Consider the following 24,714-nt stretch of genomic DNA (forward strand, 5'->3'; position numbering starts at 1 on the left):
ACATTTTACCGATCTCTTAGATATTTGGCATGTAGGTACCTTGCATAGACCTCTACCTTTTGATAACGCTTTATGTCATTTGGAGTCAAGGTCACAGAGGCTAATAATAGATTTTTTTAAGGTGGTTATTAACACATAGATTGACAAAGCGCATCATCGGGGAGCATCCATCGTTTTCAACAATACTTCTTGTTTTTTCCCCAAAAAGGCCAGGAAAGGACCTGTTGTGTCAATATTTGCAACTTTAATTAATTAAAATATCTCAATTTTACCAGACTCCTTTACCAAAAATGGCTGGAAAAACTCCTACCTTTGAAATTTGCACAATATAGCTGTCTTGTCAAGGAAGGTACTAAGCGTGGACAGTTTTTTTGTTATAAATTACTCTTCTGTTTTTCAGTCAATTAGCATCATAGCCATCGCAAAGCCTTGTGTCAACCATTAAAGATGCCGTCTGTTTCTCAAGCTGAGTATGGAATCAAGGATGTTTGGAGCTCAAACTTGGAGGTGGAGTTCAAAAAGATCAGACAGGTTATTCAGCACTACAAATATGTTGCCATGGTATGTATTCTTTTCAAATATGACAAGGTTTGTTTTATTGAAATGCATATTAAAGCTATTCAATGAACAGCCTTTGCAACGAACTTTTACCATTTGATGGGTAACCATCTTTACTTTTTATGCCTCCGGATCAAATGATCGGGGGTATATTGTTTTGGCCCGTCTGTGTCTGTCTGTTATTGTATGTATCTGTCTGTCATCGTATGTGTGTGTCTGTCTCAAAACTTTAACATTGGTGATAACTTTTGCAATATTGCCGATAGCAGCTTGATATTTGGAATGCATGTGTATCTCTTGGAGCTGCACATTTTGAGTGGTGAAAGGTGAAGGTCATTCTTCAAGGTCACAGGTAAAATATATGGCTTCAAAGCGGCACAGTAGGGGGCATTGTGTTCCACAAACTCAGCTCTTGTTTTCTTTTGCGGGGAGAAATGTAAGAGCCAAGAACCAAAACCATGTATTTGTATGCCCACCATCGAAGAAATGGGGGTATATTGTTTTGCTAGATGTCAGTCGGTCTGACCATTGGTCGGTCTGTCTGTTGGTAGACCAGTTTGTTAATGATCAATAACTTGTCAACGAATTGACTGATTGACTTGATTCTTCACATGTGAATTGGCCTTGGATTTGGGAATTGGGGTCACTAGGTCAAAGATCGAGTTCACTGTCCTAATAAGTGTGAAAATCATTTCTGAAAAATAATTCAACAAACTTACCAATTGGCTTGATACTTCACATGTGAATTGTCCAATCTGAAAAATAATTCAACAAATTGACCAATTAGCCTGATACATGTACTTCAAATGTGGACAGTAGATTACCGGTACTCGAATTGAAATTGGTGTCACTAGATAAAAGGTTCAGGTAACTAAAATAACAAAAAGTATGAAAATGGTTTCCAATCATTATCTGTCCAGAAAATGACTGATTGGCTTGATACTTTCAGTGTACATTGGCCTTGGACAGCAGATGACCCCTATTGAAATTGGGGTCACTTGGTCAAAGGTTAAGGTCACTGTAACAATAAGAGTGAATATCATTTCGGATCAATAACTTGTCAATGAAATGACCAATTGCCTTATAACTTCACATGTTCATTGGCCTTTGACAGTAGATGACCACATTTGAAATTTTGGTCACATGGTAAAACATCAAAGTTAATGTGACATGGAGTGTTATATTCGTTTCCGTTAGATATTTCATCAAAGGATCAAGTGATTGGTGTCAAGGCCCTGTTTGGGAGGGGGGGGGAGGGACATCGGTCTCTCATTGTAGAGGTCGTGTTAAAGTTTATACCGGTACATAGTTTTCTCCACCATGAATCTTTGTCCACCCCTTTGTCCATCCCACTATGCTGCCATTCTGGGTTATGACCAATCACATTCATCATTTTCGTTTATTTTTAGCGAGGCTATTTTCCAAGAAAACCCGAGATATTGTCATAGTCAGCTTGTCGTTCGCCGTCCGCCGAAGGCGTCGTGCTAAAACCTTAACATTGGCCATAACTTTTTAAATATTGAAGATAGCACCTTGATATTTGGCATGCGTGTGTATCTCATAGAGCTGCACATTTTGAGTGGTAAAATTTCAAGGTGAACATCATCCTTCAAGGTCTAGGGTCGAAAAAACAAAGTAAAGGGAAGTAATAAGCTTAAAATGGACATAGTTATCTGACCTGCCCACGTATATATTTTTGTTAAATAAATCAAAGGGGCGCATTAGGCGGCATTGTGTTTCTGACAAACACATTGTGGTAAAAGGTCAAGGTCATCCTTTACGGTCTATGGTAAAAAATACAAATTTAAAGGAAGTAATAAGCTTTAAAAAGGGAGATAAGTATTCCATATTGAACATAGCCACTTTATATTTGGCATGCATGTGTATCTCATGGAGCTGCACATTTCGAGTGGTCAATCACAGTCACGGTAGTGGCTTTTAATTATTTGCTACTAAAAATAGAGATTTGTTAGAGACAATTATTTTCAAGGGAAGTAATTTATGTAATTATAAATCTCATATTATACATTTCCTTACCAAGAATTGAAGTTCTTTTCACAGTTACTGTACAGATTTATTATTTTGATTATTTATAACTCAAATGATTGATTTGTCAAAGTTTGTTTTTAAATGATAAAATTATTATTTCTTTGATGTTCATTACATACCTGTGGACTTATGTTCATAGATACATGATCGCCTCTGGCTATGATCTCTTTTAAACCACAGGCCTTGGTTGTCAGTGATGTCTGACATAGTCATAATTGACTGTGAGACCCCCCCCCCCCATCCGGTTCCCCCGATTGAATTGGACAAAATTCAAGGGAAGTAATAAGCTTTAAAGGGAGATGATTTCTATACCTGCCAAATGATAAATAGCAATTTTATTTCAAAGCGGCGCAATAGGGGGCAATGTGTTTCTGACTAACACATCTCTTGATATAATTATCATTTCTTACCTGTTCTAACTCTGGCTATGATCTCTTTGATTAACCACAGGCCTTGGTTGTCAGTGATGTCTGACTTGGTCATTTTTAACCGTCTACAGACCTCCCCCCCCCCCCCCCCCCCGGTTGGATTGGACAAAATCCAAGGGAAGTATTAAAGCTTTAAAGGGAGATGATGTCTTTACCTGCCAAATGATAAATAGAAATTTTATTTCAAAGTGGCTCAGTAGGAGGCATTGTGTTTTTGACAAACACATCTCTTGTTGGGTCACTAGGTCAAAGGTAAAGGTCACTGTGACCTCTAAAAAAAACACATTCTTACAAGCTTTCACAGCCGAGCATGGCACTGGTTATGCGGTGCTCTTGTTAGCTCACCTGAGAACAACGTGCTCATGGTGAGCTTTTGTAATCGCTCTTTGTCCGTAGTGCGTCGTGCGTCATCAACATTTTGCCTTGTGAACACTCTAGAGGCCACATTAATTGTCTGATTTTCATGAAACTTGGTCAGAACATTTGTCCCATTGATACCTCGACTGAGTTCCAAACTGGGTCATGCTGGGTCAAAAACTAGGTCACTAGGTAAAAAAAAGAAAAACCTTGTGAACACTGGAGAAGTCACATTTGATGCCCAATCTTCATGTAACTTTGTCAAAATGTTTGTCTTAATGATATGTTGGTTGAGTTCAAAAATGGTTCTGGTCCGTTGAAAAACATGGCCGCCAAGAGGCGGGGCAGTATTCCTATAGAGAAACCTTGTGAACACTCTAGAAGTCACAATTTTTGCCCAATTATGAAACTTGGTCAAAACACTGGTTGCATTGATATCTCGGACGAGTTCGAAAATGGTCCAGATCGGTGAAAAAACATGGCCGCAAGGGGGCGGGGCAGTTTTCTCTCTCTATATATAGTGAAAACATGTGAACCCTCTAGAAGTCACATTTTTGGTCCAATGTTCATGAAATTTGGTCAGAACATGTGTTTTCTGGATATGACGGTTTAGTTCGAAAATGGTTTGGATCGGTAAAAAAGCATGGCCGCTGGGGGGGGGGGGCATTTTCCTTATATGTATATAGTAAAGCAGCTTGTGAACACTCTAGTTTAGCATGTCAAGGGAAGTAACTGCAAAATGGCTTTTGAAAAATTATGTTGAATTGACAGAGTTGTCTCCCTTTTTATAATATTTTTTTTTAAGCACAAGAAGATTAAGTGGAATTAATTATAAATGATAGTTTTACATTCTGGAAGATAGCAAACTTTTGAATATGTTTTTTATTGCTTGATGATTCTGTACAATATGGCATTCTTTTGTCAAACGATTAAAGCGAGACCATATGATTTTTATATGTGTTAAATTGTAATATATTGATAAATACATGTTACAATAACACAAAATAGGCAAGACATTGAAGACGAATTTCATAAAATGCAGCAAAGACAAATTAGCGCCCCGAGCCGATGGTGACGAAGATATTTCGTACATATTTTCCTACAATAACCGAAGAATTCGTCTTTTTATTAGGATCGGAGTTAGTGTTTGTGTGTCGTATGAATAGACATCGCTGCAGAAATTTAAAAACAACCATTAAACTAAATTAAGATTGACATCATACATGCATGATATACATTCTGGCATATTCAACTTTACAGACATTTTCGATTTCAGAATTAAATATCTGGCTAATTTCGCATTTTTCAACACATGTTCTTCTCAACTTTTATTTTAAATTATATTGAAATGTATGACCTTGTTAACACTCTAGAGGTCACATTTATTTTCCGATCATCATGAAACTTGGTCTGAAGACTTGTCCCAATGATATCTTGGATGAGTTCGAAAATGTTTTTTGTTGCTTTAAAAACATGGCCACCAGGGGTGGGGCATTTTTCCTTAAATGGCTATATATGGCTTTAATAAAACCTTGTTAACACTCTAGAGGCCACATTTATTGTCCAATCTTCATGAAATTTGGTCAGAAGATTGGTCTCAATGATATCTTGGATGGGTTAGAAAATAATTATGTTTGCTTGAAAAAAATGGCTTCAAAGGCGCGGGCATTTTTCCTTATATAGTAAAATCTTGTTAACACTCTAGAGGCCACATTAAATGTCTGATCGTCATGAAACTTGGTCAGAAGATTCATCCTAATAATATCTTGGATGAGTTAAAAAATGATGCCAGTTGGTTGAAAAAACATGGCTGCCAGGGTCGGGGCATTTTTCCTGATATGGCTATAGTAAAACCTTGTTAACACTCTAGAGGCCACATTTATTTTCCGATCTTCGTGAAACTTGGTCAGAAGATTTGTCCCAATAATATCTTGTTATCTCAGGTGAGCAACTTTTGGCCTTTCAAGCCAGGCCCTCTTGTTACAATTGTGAGCGAATTGGTTGTGGCTCAAATGAAGTGTAATTTATCACAAGGGGAAACTTATCTTGCATAGCTTAGATATTGATACAAATCATTCATGATAAAATCATCAAATTGGCTAGTCTTAATTAATCAAAATGTTAGAAAATAGAGCATCATTGATTTGTTCACACACATTAAATGATAATGGAATTAATTCAATGATGATAATTATTAATGATCTGACAAATGCTTAATTTGTCAACAATGCTTACATTACTAAATAAGTTGAAATAGAGTGCTATAAAGTAGATATCTCCTGTTATTAACAATCATAATATTATGTACTTTTTCAATCACATGAATTAAGTAAATGTTACTTCATAGGGACAGTAAATTTTATCTTAGAGCTTGAAACAAATTAAAACAATTAGCATCCTTTTCTTTGATTCTGTGGGTATATGTTTGAATAAATAAATCTGAAATATGTATGCATCCTAGTGTTGCAGTCATGTTAACATTATTGGATTATTTTGGTCACCTGTGTTGATTATCATACGACATTTTTTATGCCCCGGATCGAATTGTTTTTGGCTTGTCTGTTAATGCATGTGTGTGTCTGTCCCAAAACTTTAACCTTGGTCATAACTTTTTCAATATTGAAGATAGCAACTTGATATTTGGCATGCATATGTATCTCATGGAGCTGCACATTTTGAGTGGTGAAAGGTCAAGGTCTCCCTTTAAGGTAAAAGGTCACATATATGGCTTCAAAGCATTAATTTAGATGGCATTGTGTTTCTGATAAACACATCTCTTGTTCATCTATATAAAAATCAAGCATATTAAGACTTATAAAGTTACTTCTTGTAATTTGTGTAATGAAAGTAATAATATAGTCAATGATATTAATTTAGTTGTAAGGCAAAGTCAGATAAACCAACAGTTTTCACTTGGGGAAAGAAGTGGCAACAACTTTGTGTGGGCCAGTGAATCCCCTGGATAAAGATTCCATAGGGCCAACCTAGACCCCATTCTGAATGTTTTTCTCATGTAAGCTGTCTTGCTTTTTAATGGACTACGAGTTCCCAGGAGTGGTAGGCCAGCAAAACCCCTGGATAAAGATTCCATAGGGCCAACCTAGACCCCATTATGAATGTTAGCCTCATGTAAAATGTCTTGCTCTTACAGGACACCGAGTTTCCAGGAGTGGTAGCCAAACCAATTGGTGAGTTTCGGAGTACAGCAGACTACCAATACCAGTTCCTGCGCTGCAATGTGGACTTATTGAAGATCATTCAGATAGGCTTCACATTCATGGATGAGAACGGAAACACTCCTTCACCCATCTCCACGTGGCAGTTCAATTTCAAGTTTGACTTAGGGTAAATATCTACTGAAAATGACAGTTGTTACACTGGATATTTGATCTGATGATTTAAATCATGTTAAGAAAGTAAAAACCAAGAGTTGAGCATTGGGAAAAAATGTGAGCTATAGATCCCATGGTAAATGATACATACCGTAAACAAATTTTGTAAAATTGGCATCGTAGTATTTTAAGTAAAAGAATTTTGAAAAATATATCTTGTTAAGTTCTAAAAGGTGTTAATTTGTATTTAGTTTTAAGAGGTTTGTCATTTCCTTATCCACATCTCTTGTTGATTGTGCAAAAGAGTAGACAGAATTTTTCATCCTTCTGACTTTTGTGTTAATCGCTTCACTTACCGTAGTGAAATCTTCAGATTGGGAAAGGTGTGTATTTCTTTTTTTTTGCTCCCAAATACTATAAAATTGATGACTAAATGTTGTCAAGATATTTTGGACAGCAATTAGGAAATTTGTATTTTTTCTAATTGGGAAAGTGCAATTTACCGGTACTTTATAAAGAAGGAAAAAAATCACCGTCTTCATATGCGACATGTTTCTCCAGGAACAGACATTGTTTTAAGTTGGCTTCTTTCGCAAACAAGTAATTGTTAGCTGTATGGGGAATTCCCATCATTTTACACATGCGCATCCGTTGATTTCTGGTAAACAGTATCATTTTGATTGTTGAGCTCGTAACACATTGACAAATGAAGTTATTTTTTATTGTTTATAACAAAGGCAGTTTTAGAAAAACACGGATCACTTTGGGAAAAGTATGGGACAGAAAAGATTAAATACATCCAGGGGAAGTGGCAGATATATTTGGTGGGGCTTAAGATGGGAAACCCCACGTGCATTTTCTTATTAGTAGATTCTAGTAACTTGAAACTGTATGTTGTATGCAGACATTTCCCCATAGACAAATACAAGTGAAAATCTTGAAATATTGTGTAATGTTTGAAAAAAACTGTTGTGTTAAACATTTCTAGATTTGGTTTACTTTTGAAATGGACAAAATAACATGAAATATTTCATCCTTATCATACAAGACAAATAGCTCAATGGCAATATGTTGCATCAAAACGATCTTAAAATTAGTTTTTTCAAATATTTCAGGGCAGATATGTACGCACAAGAATCCATAGACCTGCTAACAAAATCTGGCATTCAGTTTGACAAGCATGTAGAGCAGGGCATTGATATCTTCACATTTGCAGAGATGCTAATGACATCTGGTATCGTGCTGTCAGACCAAGTGTACTGGCTATCTTTTCACAGGTAAGCCTTGTAAACAGTATTTTTAGGGCTCACAGCTTGTGTGTCAGTGTAACTATGGAAAGATTGAGGCTCACACAAAGGATACTCACTGCTCAGTTGGAGCAGGTTAGATGTTCTTGTGACATTTCTCATAATTTTCTTAATTCAATTAATTTTTAGTGGATAACTTGTATTTAAGGTTACTAGTCATGCAACAAATCCCTAATTACTGTTAATACTCTGTCATAAGTTGAGATTATTTCCTTTAAAATCTCACAAAATTACAATATCCACTGATCACGCCTGATCATTAAAATTTAATAAGAATTTTAAGGAATATTGATTGTAACTGTATTGGTTGGTTGTTATAGTTGAAGTTAAAAACTTGTTTAAAAGATGCCTGAACAAAAATTGATCTATTATACATTCAGGATTACTAATTCTAATGTTAGATTTACAAAGTAAACGATTTCTTTCCAAATGCAGTCATTTCCCTTTGACTGTAGTGAGAATATTTTATATTATTTTATTTTCAATTGTCAAAATTGAAAAGAATGTTTCTTTTGTTTTAGGGATACAGTCAATTGACAACAATATTTACCTGATTTTAGCTTGATGTCACATACAACTGTTGCAGCGTTCAAAACATGCTCTAGAAAAAGATGACAATTGTGCTTGATCACAGACACTATTTAATCAATTGTGGCTTCTAGTAAATACAGTTTGCACTTGAAAACATTAAGATTTTAATACATACCATTAGTAAAATGACCATAAGCTTAACATTTTCAGAGGTTGAAAACTCACAAGCCAGAGTTATTTTATTCTGCATATATTTGTAAAATACATGCAATGAGAACATTAAAATTGTTTTCATTAACAGGTTAGGTAATGCATGAATTTTAATGAATGAAATGTCAGATATAAATGGAGATTGTTTCTTTAATATTGACAGTGGCTACGACTTTGGCTACCTGCTGAAGGTCTTGACTGACTGTCCGCTGCCAGAGGAAGAGGAAGAGTTCTTCACCATGATCAAGCTCTACTTCTACAATATCTATGATGTGAAATACCTCATGAAGAGCTGCAAGAACCTCAAGGGGGGTCTGCAGGAGGTTGCAGAGCAGTTGGAGGTGTGTTTAGGGGCTAAAGCAGCAACAAGAAAGGGTTGAGCTTGCATTGTTATTTGAGAAGTGTACATATATTTTAAACTCTTAACTTAGCATATGTTGTTGCAGATTGTGATAATAACAATTGGACATTTGGAAATTGAAGGATTTGTAAAGTTATTTACTTTATTGAGTTTTGCATTTTTAGCGAGACTGTTTTCGGAGAAAACCCGAGCTATTGTCATAGCCAGCTCGCCGTATGCCGTAGGCGTCAGGCTAAAACAGTAACATTGGCCATAACTTTTTAAATATTGAAGATAGCACCTTGATATTTGGCATGCATGTGTATCTCATGGAGCTGCACATTTTGAGTGGTGAACATCATCCTTCAAGGTCTAGGGTGCAAAAAACAAAGTCGAGGGAAGTAATAAGCTTTAAATGGACATAGTTATCTGACCCGCCCACGTATATATTTTTGTTAAATAAATCAAAGCGGCGCAGTAGGTGGCATCGTGTTTCTGACAAACACATTGTGGTAAAAGGTCAAGGTCAGATTTAAAGGAAGTAATAAGCTTTAAAAATTATTCAATATTGAACATAGCCACTTTATATATTTGGCATGCATGTGTATCTCATGAAGCTGCACATTTTGAGTGGTGAATCTACAGTCACTGTAGTGGCTTTTAATTATTTGCTACTAAAAATAGAGATTTGTTACAGACAATTATTTTCAAGGGAAGTAATTTATATAATTATAAATCTCATATTATACATTACCTTACCAAGAATTGAAGTTCTTTTAACAGTTACTGTACAGATTTATTATTTTGATTATTTATAACCCAAATGATTGATTTGTCAAAGTTTTTTTTAAAATGATATAATTTCTTTGATGTTCATTACATACCTGGGGACTTATGTCCATAGATACATGAGTAACTATGGCTATGATCTCTTTTAAACCACAGGCCTTGGTTGTCAGTGATGTCTGACATGGTCATAATTGACTGTGAGACACCCCCCCCCCCCCCCCCCCCCCCCCCCTGGTTGGTGGATTGGACAAAATTCAAGGGAAGTAATAATAATAATAATAAAGGGAGATGATTTCTATACCTGCCAAATGATAAATATAAATTTCATTTCAATGCGGCCCAGTATGGGGCATTGTGTTTCTGACAAACACATCTCTTGTTAGGTCAAAGGTCAAGGTCACTGTGACCTCTTAAAAAAAATAAAAATCTGACAAGCTTTCGCAGCCGAGCGTGGCACCCGTTATGTCGTGCTCTTGTTATGAAGGTTGTCTTTTTTTAATAAAATCAAGATCTGACAGATTCACTGCATTCACAACTATTACAAGTATGTAATTTGGTAACTTATTGTATTATGTTAAATCAATGTTTAAATGTTTTGTGTTAAGATTGAAAGAATAGGACCTCAGCACCAGGCTGGAAGTGACAGTCTGTTGACTGGGGCAGCATTCTTCAAGATGAGAGAGGTATGGGATACAGTCAGTAAGTTAGCCTCGTTCTGGCCTGAATGCTTGTGATTCGAGGGTCGTTCCAGATAAGCTTGTGCAGGCGGCACAGGCTAATCAGAGACAGCTCTTTCTGCTTTTAATTTGTTGTGTATAGGAAATCACTAGGACTCGAAAATCCAGTTTTGCGGAAAGTGTCTACCGAATGAGCCTGCGCTGACAGGCTAATGTGGGACAACACTTAAGGCACATGCATTAAGCCCAGTTCACTCCTGATGAGGCTCAATTGAAAGTGTGCAAATTAAATAAATAGCAAAACTTCTTATAAGAAAAAAATTCAACATTATTTAGCTCGACTATTATATATGAAATATACATGTATATAGTGGAGCTATCCTACTCACCCCGGAATCGGCGTTAGCGTTCCCGTTAGTGTTAGCGTGCAAATGTTAAAGTTTGCGTACCATCCCAAATATTTTCAATGTCCTTTAACATATTGCTTTAATATTTTGCATACTTCTTTACCAACATGACCTTAACCTATAAACAAGAGCAGACAACTGTATCAAGCATTTTGTAAAAATTATGGCCCATTTTTCACTTAGACTATGCATATTATTGATAAATCTATGTTTAAGTTTGCGTACCACCTAAAATATTTTCATTGTCCCTTGACATATTGCTTTCATATTTTGCAAACTTCTTGACCCCGATCTATAAACAAGAGCAAACAACTGTATCAAGCATTTTGTAAGAATTATGGCCCTTTTTCACTTAGAATATGCATATTACTTTAGTTAACTTGCCATAACTTCTTACTTCTTTATTTATAATCAGATTTTATTAATACTTTGACAAAACAACACCTACCTGACATACCACAATGGACTCCACCCAAACCATCCCCACGCCCCACCCAAGAATCTCCCCCCCCCCCCCCCCCCCCCCCCCCCAATTTTTTTTCTTTTTCTTTTTAGTCCCCTACTGGTATCTGTCACACTTTTCTGGATCCTGCAATAACGTTTATAATATTTTTTCATGAAACTTGAAACATGGATAGATGGCAATATGGACATTATGCACGTCATTTCATTTTGTTCTTACGTCAAAAATTCTGGTTGCTATAGCAACAAATAGACTAGAAATACTGCTGAAAATTGTGGTTTTCTGGATCCTGCGATAACTTTAAAAGTTCTTAATATTTTTTCATGAAACTTAAAACATGGATATATGGCAATATGGACATTATGCACGTCATTTTATTTTGTTCCTATGTCAAAACTTCTGGTTGCTATGGCAACAAATTTTTTTTTTTTTTAATTCTGACAATAGTGGAATTTCTGACAATGGTGGAGCCGGTATGGGACTATATTGCTTGGCAATAGTCTTGTTTTAAATATCATTATTAAATGACCACACACCCACATTATAAAAACCCCGTCTCCATGATGGCTTACGTTATACTGTCAAGCACTCGAATAGTCGAGCGCGCTGTCCTCTGACAGCTCTTGTTTGTTTTCTTTTCTCAATTTGTAGTAGGCCAGCGAGGCTTATGTCATGGTCCTGTGTCCGTCGTGCGTGCGTCCGTGTGTGCGTGCGTGCGTTAACTTTTCCTTAAAACATCTTCTTCTCCTAAACTACTGGTCCAATTCTGATGAAATTTCATAGGAATGTTCCTGGGGTGAACCTCTTTCAAATTTGTTCAAATTATGCCCTTGGGGTCAAATTTGTCCCTGCCCCGGGGGTCACAAAATTGAACATATGCTTATATAAGGCCTATTTTGTGAAAACTTTAAAAATCTTCTCGTCCGTAACCATTGGGCCTAGGGCAATCAAATTTGGTATGTAGAGACATCAAAAAGTCTTCTACCAAATTTCTTCAAAATATGCTCCTGGGGTCAAATTTGACCCTGCCCCGGGGTCACAAAATTGAACATATGCTTATATAAGGCCTATTTTGTGAAAACTTTCAAAATCTTCTCCTCCCTTACCATTGGGCCTAGGTCTATCAAATTTGGTATGTAGAGACATCTAATAGTCCTATACCAAATTTCTTCAAATAATGCCCCTTGGGTCAAACTTGACCCTGCCCCAGGGGTCACAAAATTGAACATATGCTTATATAAGGCCTATTTTGTGAAAACTTTCAAAATCTTCTCGTCCATAACCATTGGGCCTAGGGCTATCAAATTTGGTATGTAGAGACATTTAATAGTCCTCTACCAAATTTCTTCAAATTATGCCCCTGGGTTCAAATTTGACCCTGCCCCGGGGGTCACAAAATTGAACATATGCTTATATAAGGCCTATTTTGTGAAAACTTTAAAAATCTTCTCGTCCGTAACCATTGGGCCTAGGGCTATCAAATTTGGTATGTAGAGACATCAAATAGTCCTCTACCAAATTTCTTCAAATTATGCCCCTGCGGTCAAACTTTACCCTGCCCCGGGGGTCACAAAAATGAACATATGCTTATATAAGGCCTATTTTGTGAAAACTTTCAAAATCTACTTTTCCATAACCATTGGGCCTAGGGCAAATCAATTAAGTATGTAGAAACATCTTATAGTCCTCTACCAAATTTCTTCAAATTATGCCCCTGGGGTCAAATTTGACCGTGCCCCAAGGTCACAGAATTGAACATATGCTTATATAGGGTCTATTTTGTGAAAACTTTTCAAATCTTTCTGTCCATAACCATTGGGCCTAGGGCTACCAAATTTGGTATGTAGTGACATCTTATAGTCCTCTACCAAGTTTTTTCAAATTATGCCCCTGGGGTCAAGTTTGACCCTGCCCCGAGGGTCACAAAATTGAACATATGCTTTTATAAGGCCTATTGTGGGAAAACTTTCAAAATATTCTTGTCCATAACTGTATGGCATAGAGCTACCAAATTTGGTATGTAGTGACATGTAATAGTTCTCTTCTTAGTTTGTTAACATTATGCCCCTGGGGTCAAATTTGAAACTGCCCGGGGGGTCACAAAATTGAATATATATTATAAAGGGCTTATTTTGTGAAAACTTTAAAAACTTCTTTTCCATAACCCTTGGGTCTAGGGCTACCAAATTTGGTATGTAGTGACATCTTATAGTTCTCTTACAAGTTTGTTCAAATTATGCCCCTGGGGTCAAATTTGACCCTGCCCCTGGGGATCACAAAATTGAACATACGCTTATATAAGGCTTTTTTGTGAAAACTTTAAAAATCTTCTTGTCCATAAACATTGGGCCTAGGGCTACCAAATTTGGTATGTAGTGAAATCTTATAGTTCTCTTCCAAGTTTGTTCAAATTTATCCCTAGGGTCAAATTTGAACCTGCCCTGGAGGACATAAAATTGAACATATGCCTATTTTGTGAAAACTTAAAAAAATTCTTTTCCATAACCATTAGGCCAAGGGCTACACAATTTGGTATGTAGTGACATTGTATAGTCCTCTACTTAATTTGTTCAAATTATGCCCCAGGAGTCAAATTTGACCCTGCCCTGGGGGCCACAAAATCGATTATATGCTAATATAGTGCCTATTTTGTGAAAACTTAAAAAATTCTCTTGTCCTCAACCATAAGGCATAGGGCTACCAAATTTGGTATGTAGTGACATCTAACAGTTCTCTACCAAGTTTGTTCAAATTATGCCCCTGGGGTCAAATTTGAACCTGCCCGGGGGTCACAAAACTGAACATACGCTTATATGGGGCCTATTTTGTGAAAACTTTAAAAATCTTCTTGTCAATAACCATTGGGCCTAGGGCTACCAAATCTGGTATGTAGTGACATCTAATAAATCTCTACCAAATTTGTTCAAATAATGCCTCTGGGGTCAACTTTGACCCTGCCCTGGGGGATCACAAAATTGAATAAACGCTTATAAAGCGCCTATTTTGTGAAATCTTTAAAAATCTTCTTGTTGAAAACCATTCAGACTATTGCTACCAAATTTGGTATGCAGTAACATCTTATAGTCCTCTACCAAGTTTGTTCAAATTATGCCCTTTGGGTCAAATTTGACCCTTTCCCGCAGGTCACAAAATTGAACATTATATACGCTTATATCTTGCTTATTTTGTGAAAACTTTAAAAATATTCTTGTCCTTAACTCTAGGAACTAGGGCTACCATATTTTGTATGTACATGTAGTGAGATATAGTAGTCCTCTACAAAGTTTGCTCAAATTATGCCCCTGGGGTTAAATTTGACCAAGCCCAGGGGGTCACAAAAGTGTACATGTGCTTAAATAGGGCCTATATTTAAGTATTTGAACATGCAGAGGATATTTGAATAGCCTTTTTTCAGCAGTGGAGCGATACATGGCCATCATTGCCCTCTTGTTAATGATATGTACATTTCTGTTTGTTCATATATTACTGTTTTTGTTATTACAGATGTTCTTTGAAGATAACATTGATGATGCAAAATACAGCGGCCATCTGTATGGACTGGGAACATCATATGTGCAAAATGGAACTGGCTATGAAACCAATAATTTCTACATAACAAACTCCCATTCCTCCTCCACCCCTACATTCTCCACTGGAAACAATAATTCAAATGACTCTAGTACCCCAGTGCAGGTGTCATCTTCATGATTATATTCTTCATTTGTGTTTTGTTAGAAAAAAATCATTTGTGCTAGGGATCTATGCCTTTTGTAACATTTTTATACATGTATGTCAACAATGGCCGGATCTGAAGGATGTCTCTTGTCTCAGATATGTTAGTTAATGTAGAGAAAATTCTAGCTTAATCAAGCTCATTAAGGAACAAGAGAAGATAAATAAATATGCATAAGTGTTCAGCATGAAATGACAGCCATTGCTGCTAGGATGGTACAAGCACTGAAGCCCTGAGGTAACTTGCCAGCATTGATTGGTACAAGCACTGAAGCCCTGAGGTAACTTGCCAGCATTGATTGGTACAAGCACTGAAGCCCTGAGGTAACTTGCCAGCATTGATTTATGGTAATGGTTAAAATGGGGTAAAATGTTAGAATAATTGAGTGGGTGATGAAAGGTGTGGAGATGTGGGGTAAGAAGGTAACTATATTTGGACATGCCTCGATGACTGTAAGCTGCTCAAAGAAGAGAGGTGGATGTGCTATAAGAAATAAGAGATTTATCTGTGATAAAATTGTCTTTGAATATGTTGAAGTTGTTTTAAATTGACATGGAATTTGAATGATGTTTGATACGAGTCAAGCTTGTGCTGACATGATATCATTTCTTGCAGGGAAATATATATTTTTAGAGACTTTGTGTCAGGGATATTTTTTCACTTCGATGTTTTGTGCCATACTTTTTCATTGATAAGTGTATTTTATCTCTGTGTAAACTAATTTATTTTGTATTCATATAATATAAAATATCATGAACTTTGCAGGTAAACATTCATTTTAATGCCCATTCAAAAGTTAAAAATGAACTATTATATTATATGGATTATTTTCTTTTTTTATTTTTGTATTTAAGATTTAAGAAAGCAATATTAATACAAAAGGTTTACTGCTGTGCTTAATCATTTTAAGCACTGTAATGTAAAAGATTTTTATGTTGTATTACAATCAAATGCCGCCCATTGATTGAAAGAATGCCTTTCAAAATCACTTGCGTTTGCTGAATACAGTTTAGTATTTATTTTTTTTTAATTTCAAGTGCTTTAAGTATGTGTTGCCCTGTTTGAAATGTAAATCTTGTGATATGTTTTCTAAGCGTGCTTGTGATAAACAGTGTCGTTTAAGCAACAATATTTCCATTTTGTTACCAATACTTTGATTATACAATAGCAATGACATTAGTTTCAGACATTGGGTCATTTTAAGAAAGAAATTTTGTTGCTACAACATCACATGTTTGATTTTAACATGTCTTATTTTGAAATTTTAAAACATCTTCACCATTTTCATTGCTGTTGTAAGCATTTTTAAGACAAAATGGTGAAGATATTTTTTTGCAACACATATTATTGATTTTATTTTAAATAAGTTAATACTTTTGCATGACAATTAAAGTTTTTTAAAATAGCGTAGACAAAAAGACTGGAATGTGCTTAAGATATTTGACATAAAGCATGATTTAATTGTGGTCTGATATCTTGATGCGTAAAGTTTCCTACCTATCCGCAAGGCAGTTATATTTGTAATTTAAGAAGATTGAAATGTTTAGAGGTATTGTGCAGAGATCTTTTAATCATACTTATGTGAATGCAATATCAGCTTGGTTATTATTTTTATATATTTTAATTGTAAATAGAAATTGATATTTGAATCTTCATTGTGATTTTGTCTGTGAAATGCTTACAATGTTTTATCACAGTTTCAAAGGGAACTGATGTTTTAAACATTTTTTGTGAAAACCATTCTTTTATTGAACTCCTATTTATTTTATCATTTACCTTTGCACACTCAAGGTTTTGTCAATAATTTGTAATCATATCACACAGGGGGTAATCATGCGACGATCAAGATTTCAACATCTGTGCAGAATCAGGTATTTATTCCAGTTTTATACCCTATGTTCCTTTTGTTTCATGTTAAAATGCCGCTCACTTTCCATCCATATCAGTAAGAAAGTGATAAGTGTTAATTTTGTATTTATATTTGCTTTATATCTCGACTTTGCTGGCTAGGAATTTTTCTAAGCAGGAACTGTAATGTTGTGATCCCACTAAGAAATTTAGTGGCGAGTGAGTCAAGATATAGAGAGAATATTTATATGAAATAAACGCTTATCACTTTCTTGCTGATATGGATGAAAAGTAAGTGGCATTTAAACAATTAAACAAGTAATTAAGGATATGAAAAGGCCAAAAATACAGGGCCATTACCATCTTGATTGTCCCGTGATTACCCTCTCTGATATAAGTCACCTTAGAACATTTCATTTAAAGCTTCTCATTAAGTTGTCCCATTTGTCTAATGGGATTTGCTTTTAACAAGTGCATCTTTTTCTTACTGCCAATAAATCTTGGCCAAATGTTTAACCAGTTATCTAAGGCTCTATATGAGTTTAAATGTTAATATTCTCTTTTTATTCTTCATAATAATAAATGGTTATTATTATGAAAGTACATGTATGTATATTAAAAATGTGTGCAAGTTTCGTACTTTAAACACAACTTTTGTCACTTGAAAATAAAAACACAAAATAAAATTAATGATTATACAGTGCTCAATTCCTATTTGTCTACACACAAACGAAGTTTGTATTCAAGATTTTTATTAAACATATTTAAAAAAACATAAAAAAAAAACAGAAATAGTCCTTATGTGCAATATTTTGATTTTTAAGATTTTTTTTCAATGTGTGCTGATGGCAAACTTTGCACTTGTGCATATTTTTCTATCTTTTAATATCTTTTTATTTTCCTTTCCTGTATGATTGTGATATCAAATACTTGTGCGTGTTTTTCGTAGTTTATTTTCTGCATTAAGCTGATAGTGAAAATAGTGTAATGTTTTACTTAATAACAGTTGAATGTGCCAAGTCATTTGAGTGTTTATTTTTCTTTTGAAATGTTTCTAGATATGGTATAACATTGGACCTTAAGTAATATACCACCATGTTCAAAAATAGTGTGTATAATGTGTGTTGTATTCTCAACAAATAAAGGGAGCATAATGTTGCTGCCCTTTCTGTCAGTCAGAATTCTATTATTCATAGTACTTAGTTTACAAGACTATGAAATGAATTTTGTGATAATTTTTGTTTTCTACTTTATGTCCTTACTTCATTCCTGCCGTCTCTTGGCCCATAGTTTGACAACATTCTCGTCAAAATGTTTTAGGGAGTTATTGCCTTTTGAATGATGATTCATGTCCTTAAAAGATCTCAGAAACTGTTGGTTGCATCTGATGAAACTTTTTTTGCAGTGTTAGATTGGCCTACTAATGTTCAAGTCCAAAGATATGTCCGGAAGTTGAAAAGGTATAATATTTCTTTTAAAATAAGGTAATTTTTGTTTTTATTAAACTTATTAGTCGACTGTATGTCATTTTTGGCAGCTTCTTAACCAAGTAGGTCATGAGCATATTGTTAGGTTTGTCTGGTTTGAGGATCTTTTGTAGAATAATTGACTTACTATCTTGTTTTCATGTCCATAATGCACCCGTATACTGCCAAAGCGCATTATCAAGGATTGGTCAGTTTCATGAATTTACTTATATTATTTAAACAATTTGTATGCCCCCAGTAGGGTGGCATATAGCAGTATATTATATTATTTAAAACGATTATTATGCCCCCAGTAGGGTGGCATATAGCAGTTAAACTGTCCGTTAGTCGGTCTGTCTGTCCATCTGTCTGAAAACTTTTACATTGTTAATAACTTTTGCAACATTAAAGATAGCATCTTGATATTTTGCATGCATGTGTATCTCGTGGGGCCGCACATTTTTAGTGGTGAAAGGTCAAGGTCATCCTTCAAGGTCTAAGGTAAAAAAAAAAATTCCAAAGGAATTAAGTTCAAGTAACACGCTTTAAAGAGAGATAATTTCTATTTATCAGGCAGGTACAGATCATTTTCACAAGGGAAGTAATATTTTTTAAAGGGATATAATCGACAACAAAAAAAATAAATCAAAGCGGCGCAGTAGGAGGCATTGTGTTTCCGACAAACACATCTCTTGTTAGATACTATATGACAAACAGTTTTATAACTAAGCATATTTGAAACTTGTATTTAAGAGTTTGACTAAAAGTATTGCTTGTGGTTATGAAAACAATAGGTAATATCGTGTTTCATTTGTGAGTTAATTACTTGTTTTAAATAATTATATTCATTTTCCCCCCCATTTTCAGAACATACATATAATTGGAAGAACACGTCTCTTTAATTTCACTTCAACATGCTTCAAAAGATTTTTTGTTCTCTTGACTTTGTTAAGTTTCTTAATGTACTCTCTAATTATTTTAATTTTCTCCCATACAATCTGTAGTGTATTATAAGTATAACTGTGTATATGTGAGGCATGAAACCGATGGAAACGGCCATCTTTTAATGCTAACCTTGAATGACTAGTAATGCGTAGTAGTGTTTTATGTCTGTAAATAAAAATTAACACAATTCACAAAACAATTAATGTTGTTTTTGTTTTATCAGGGACCTTCAAAAAGTATATGGATATCAAATAAATGTCCTTAATGTTTTGAGTCGCGTTGTGGGTAAGTGTCCCAGGTTAGCCTATGCAGTCTGCACAGGCTAATCAGGGATTACACTTGTATGAAATTTTTCGTTTACTGATAATCTTTTAAACGAAAATCCAGTTTAGGCGGAAAGTGTTATAGCCTGAGCGATACACGATTTTCCCTATGCTCTCAAATTAACAAAGCTATCCCCAATGTTCTCTATTGAATAAGGCATTTCAGAGTTCTTTCTGATAACAAAATGAACCAGTATTTACTGGTGTCGACAAAAGATTCATCTTACATACACTAACGCCATTGAAAACTATTGTGATTCTTTACAATTGTCATTCATTAAATATATTTAATATACTTATATTTAAGGCATTTATAATTTCATTACCACATTAATCTACTTTAAAAGGAGGCTAACGTTTAAAACGTAAACGGTAATGTGTCATTATTGTCAAGCCCGCATGCGGAAAGCTCGATGTAGAAGTCACAATGGACCATTGTATTTGCGTTACTATGTTTGAGCTTCTGGACCGTATTTTGTACTTAATCAGTTGTAAAGTACTACTAATGTAAGATGACGTGCTGCGTGTGAATACCGTCTCCGTACAACAAAGGTCAAAATAAAAGATTATTTTTTTTAATTGTGCTTATAGCATGTCTGGACTTTAACTTAATTTGTCAATCGTGCTTGTTTAATATTGACAAGCATTATGAACAATGAGCTCGACATACTGTCGACAGGCATCTAGCTAGTATAATAGATCTACAGTTTTGTACTTATTCTCCTGCGCACGATTGATCAAGCAATTACAGCGTTGTTTAAGTTCAACGTTGCTCTGCACTGAAAGCATGTACACTTGTAATATCCATGACACTTGTGTCAATTATTCAAAAAATTAGAAACTTCTAATAATGTTCAAGGATACCGAGAACCATTCCAAACGAACCTTTAAATGTAATATTGTTCTTGATGCAATTTTCGTCTGAGTAATTTGGGGCCAGTTGGGTCCTGTAAATTAGACTCAAAATTAAATAATGGAAAACACTGTCTCCACTGTATAATTCAAATAAGAATGGAGGTATTCAGATCATATTATGAACGTTGGTTGACGGAACCACTCATCACAGTTCGAGAGTCGAGTTAAGGTTACTGTTTCTAAAAAAAATTAAAATGGTTTCCACTAAAGAAATTAAGATTTGAAAGAGATATTGCTCTTACGTTTTGCTCAAGTTGCTTTCGGCCAGGCCTATAAGTTTTGCATTTTGGCAAGATGCATATATTTCATTAAATGTATACTTACAATATACTTAAACATATAGTTAACATTATACTCACTGTAGGCTCGATAGGTTATTATTTGGATTTAACTCTGGTAACATCGTCAAGGGAATTCGCGTTAAAAGTGTCGTTTGTCATATGCCATTCAATACGTGTTAATTTGCACATTCAGGATGCGATTGATTCTAGTATTAGCAATTGACTTAAAACCTTCTGCTTTTCTCTTCAACTTTAGTGGAAATACTTGTACTGTATGTATGAAGCTGAATGCTTTCCTTAATCGAGAGCTTATCGTCGCTTTTGTTGCGCCTGTCGCCAACATACAAATAAATTCATAGATCGGCCGAAATGGCCGAAACGGCATTCCCGATTTCGGTGATATGCGTATCTTGAAGGGAAGAGACTGAGTATACAAAAACGGCGTGATGCAGTTTGAACATCTTACTTCTGCCAGAGACCCTTAGTTCCGGAGTAGGTATTGAGCTCCGTCATCTAGTAACCGATAATGATTTATAAGTTCAAAATCACAGCTGGTGTTTTATACCTGTTGCTGCCATATTTATATTTTGATTATGAAGAAGTGTGACTTACTCTCAATAAGTCATCGTCGTGTCTTCCGAAACCTTTCGCATGTTTGTGTTTGAAGTGCAGTGAGAATCTCTCAGACATGATCATTGTCATTAGAGTACTTTTTAATCTTAGATTTTTTGTACTGAGCACTTGATATATCGCAAGATACAATAGACACACAGTTACAGAAACGACCCTGTGTTTCAACCTATACTAGTATGTGTTATATTTTGTGTATTAAGACGATGCACATTAATCAGCCCGTCCGTTCGTTATTCAAAAATAATATTTTTTGCAATTCCTGCATATTAATTGCACCTATAAATATTAAACTAGAGGTCTGTACTCGTATATTGCAGCCAAAAAAAAAACTGTTTCGGGTATATTTTACGTATCTGGTATTTTATGCTATTTTATTTACAGAATTTCAGTGTCTGAAGATTGTCAAAGTCAGGTATTGCAACTCAGGGCAAAGAAAAGAACTTAATTACGATGTTCATTACTTTTTACAATGGCTTTTGACAAAGATATAAAGAGTCGGGTATAAATTGAAAGCTGAGATTACGAAACACGATTTTGTATAATTCTGCAGCTTTAAGATACAATATATTAATTACATATTTACTTCAACGTTATATTTAACCGTTTCAGCACTCCTGATTTGGTGTTTGATGTTATTCATTCTAGTAACTAACAAACATCTTTTACATCAAATGTTGCCCGGTTGCACAAATATCCAGTTCTTGTAATAAGTTCATTCCTTTCAGTGCATTTCATGTGCAATTACCGAATTTTTGGCATACGTGTCTAGGGGCATTATACCAAATTAGCACATGCTTTTACCTTAAATAACGACGTTACATCCATATAAATATTTTATATGTTGATTCTATTTGAAATCGGTAATTGAATAATTTAGGAAGCACCGATTTATTAACTAATAGAAATAAGAGGGCCACGATGGCCCTAGTTCGCTCAACTGAGAGGAGTCGGTTCATTTAATCTTTACCAAATGTCAAACTTGACCTAGATATTGTCCAGACAAACATCCTGGTCAAGTTTCATCATTATTTCATCTGCGAGTCATGATCAATGTACCTATATAGTTTTATGATCCTAGGCGTAAGCATTCTTGAGTTATCATCCGGAAACCATTTTTCTAAGTTGAGTCACCGTGACCTTGACAGCAATTGTGTAAATACGTTTTTTGGCACTGTGACCATGACCTTTGACCTGATTATCAATAGGGGTCATCTGCGAGTCATGATCAATATACCTATAAAGTTTCATGATCCTAGGCATAAGCGTTCTTGAGTTATCATCCAGAAACCATTGTACTATTTCAGGTCACCGTGACCTTGACCTTTGACTTAGTGACCTGAAAATCAATAGGGGTCATCTTCGAGTCATGATCAATGTACCTAGTAAATTGCATGATCCTAGGCATTAGCGTTCTTGAGTTATCATCTGGAAACCATTTTACTATTTCGGGTCACCGTGACCTTGACCTTTGACCTAGTGACCTGAAAATCAATAGGGGTCATCTACGAGTCATGATCAATGAACCTATGAAGTTTCATGATCCTATGCCTAAGCGTTCTTGAGTTATCATCCGGAAACCATTGTACTATTTCGGGTCATCGTGACCTTGACCTAGTGACCTGAAAATCAATAGGGGTTAGCTGCGAGTCATGATCAATGTATCTATGAAGTTTCATGATCCTAGGCATAAGCGTTCTTGAGTTATCATCCGGAAACCATTTTACTGCTTTGGGTCACCGTGACCTTGACCTTTGACCTAGTGACCTGAAAATCAATAGGGGTCATCTGCGAGTCATGATTAATGTATCTATGAAGTTTCATGATCCTAGGCATAAGTGTTCTTGAGTTATCATCCGGAAACCATTATACTATTTCGGGTCATCGTGACCTTGACCTTTGACCTAGTGACCTGAAAATCAATAGGAGTCATCTGCGAGTCATGATCAATGTACCTATGAAGTTTCATGATCCTTGGCATAAGCGCTCTTGAGTTATCATCCGAAAACCATCTGGTAGACGGACGGACCGACATGAGCAAAACAATATACCCCCTCTTCTTCGAAAGGGGGAGGGGCATAATGAGAAAACTGCACCCTCCCAGCAGCCATATTATTCAACTGACCGGAACCATTTTTGAACTCAACCCTCGTATCAAGGAAAAACATGTTCTGAGCAAGTTTCATGAACATTGGGCCAAAAATGTGACTTCTACTGTGTTCACATGTTTTCACTATATACATATAGATGAAAAATGCCCCGCCCACTGGCGGCCATGTTTGTCACCGATCCCGACCATTTTCAAACTCCTCCGAGATATCAATAAGACCCATGTTTTGACCAACTTTCATGATGATTGGGCAAAAATTGTGCCTTCTAGAGTGTTTACAAGGTTTCTCTATAGCCATATAGGGAAAATTGCCACTATATACATATAGAGAAAAATGCCCCGCCCACTGGCGGCCATGATTTTTCACCGATCTCGACCATTTTCGAACTCGTCCGAGACATCAATTGAACCAATGTTTTGACCAACTTTCATGATGATTTGGCAAAAATTGTGACTTCTAGAGTGTTGACAAGGTTTCTCTATAGCCAAATAAGGAAAACTGCCCCGCCCACTGGCGGCCATGTTTTTTAACGGATCGGAACCACTTTTGAACGCAACCAATATATCATTAAGACAAACATTTTGACAAAGTTACATGAAGATTGGGCATGAAATGTGACTTTTACAGTGTTTACAAGGTTTTTCTTCTTTTTTTGACCTAGTGACCTAGTTTTTGACCCGGCACAACCCAGTTTCGAACTCAGCCGAGATTTCATTGGGACAAAGCTTCTGATCAAGTTTCATGAAGATGGGACAAGAAATGTGGCCTCTAGAGTGTTTACGAGCAAATGTTAACAGACGGACGGACGGACACACGACGGACAAAGACCGGTCACAAAAGCTCACCTGAGCAATCAGGTGAGCTGAAAAAGCAGCGACAACTACAACACAATTATCAGCATCTCTGTATGTGCCGTAAACTTGTATTGAAAAAATGATGAACAATTATTATACGAATGAACATGATATAATAAACATTATATTTATTTTGCGTCGTATACTTATACTATATACC

The 24,714-nt window shown here is 35.6% G+C and overlaps 1 protein-coding gene across 1 annotated transcript in view; it reads left to right on the forward strand.

Annotated features, from left to right (window-relative positions):
- The window catches only part of LOC127877521 (CCR4-NOT transcription complex subunit 7-like), a 30,831-nt gene extending 11,192 nt beyond the window's left edge, over positions 1–19,639 (forward strand). The window contains exons 2-8 of the mRNA XM_052423456.1: positions 401–561; positions 6,544–6,737; positions 7,840–8,001; positions 8,936–9,113; positions 10,507–10,584; positions 14,953–15,418; positions 15,505–19,639. Coding sequence (XP_052279416.1) covers positions 448–561; positions 6,544–6,737; positions 7,840–8,001; positions 8,936–9,113; positions 10,507–10,584; positions 14,953–15,156 — 930 coding nt within the window. The 5' untranslated portion in view covers positions 401–447 and the 3' untranslated portion in view covers positions 15,157–15,418; positions 15,505–19,639. The remainder of the gene's footprint in view (positions 1–400; positions 562–6,543; positions 6,738–7,839; positions 8,002–8,935; positions 9,114–10,506; positions 10,585–14,952; positions 15,419–15,504) is intronic.
- The last annotated feature ends 5,075 nt before the right edge of the window (positions 19,640–24,714 follow it).

The sequence above is a fragment of the Dreissena polymorpha genome, chromosome 4, assembly GCF_020536995.1.
Source record: "Dreissena polymorpha isolate Duluth1 chromosome 4, UMN_Dpol_1.0, whole genome shotgun sequence".
Classification (NCBI taxonomy): domain Eukaryota; kingdom Metazoa; phylum Mollusca; class Bivalvia; order Myida; family Dreissenidae; genus Dreissena; species Dreissena polymorpha.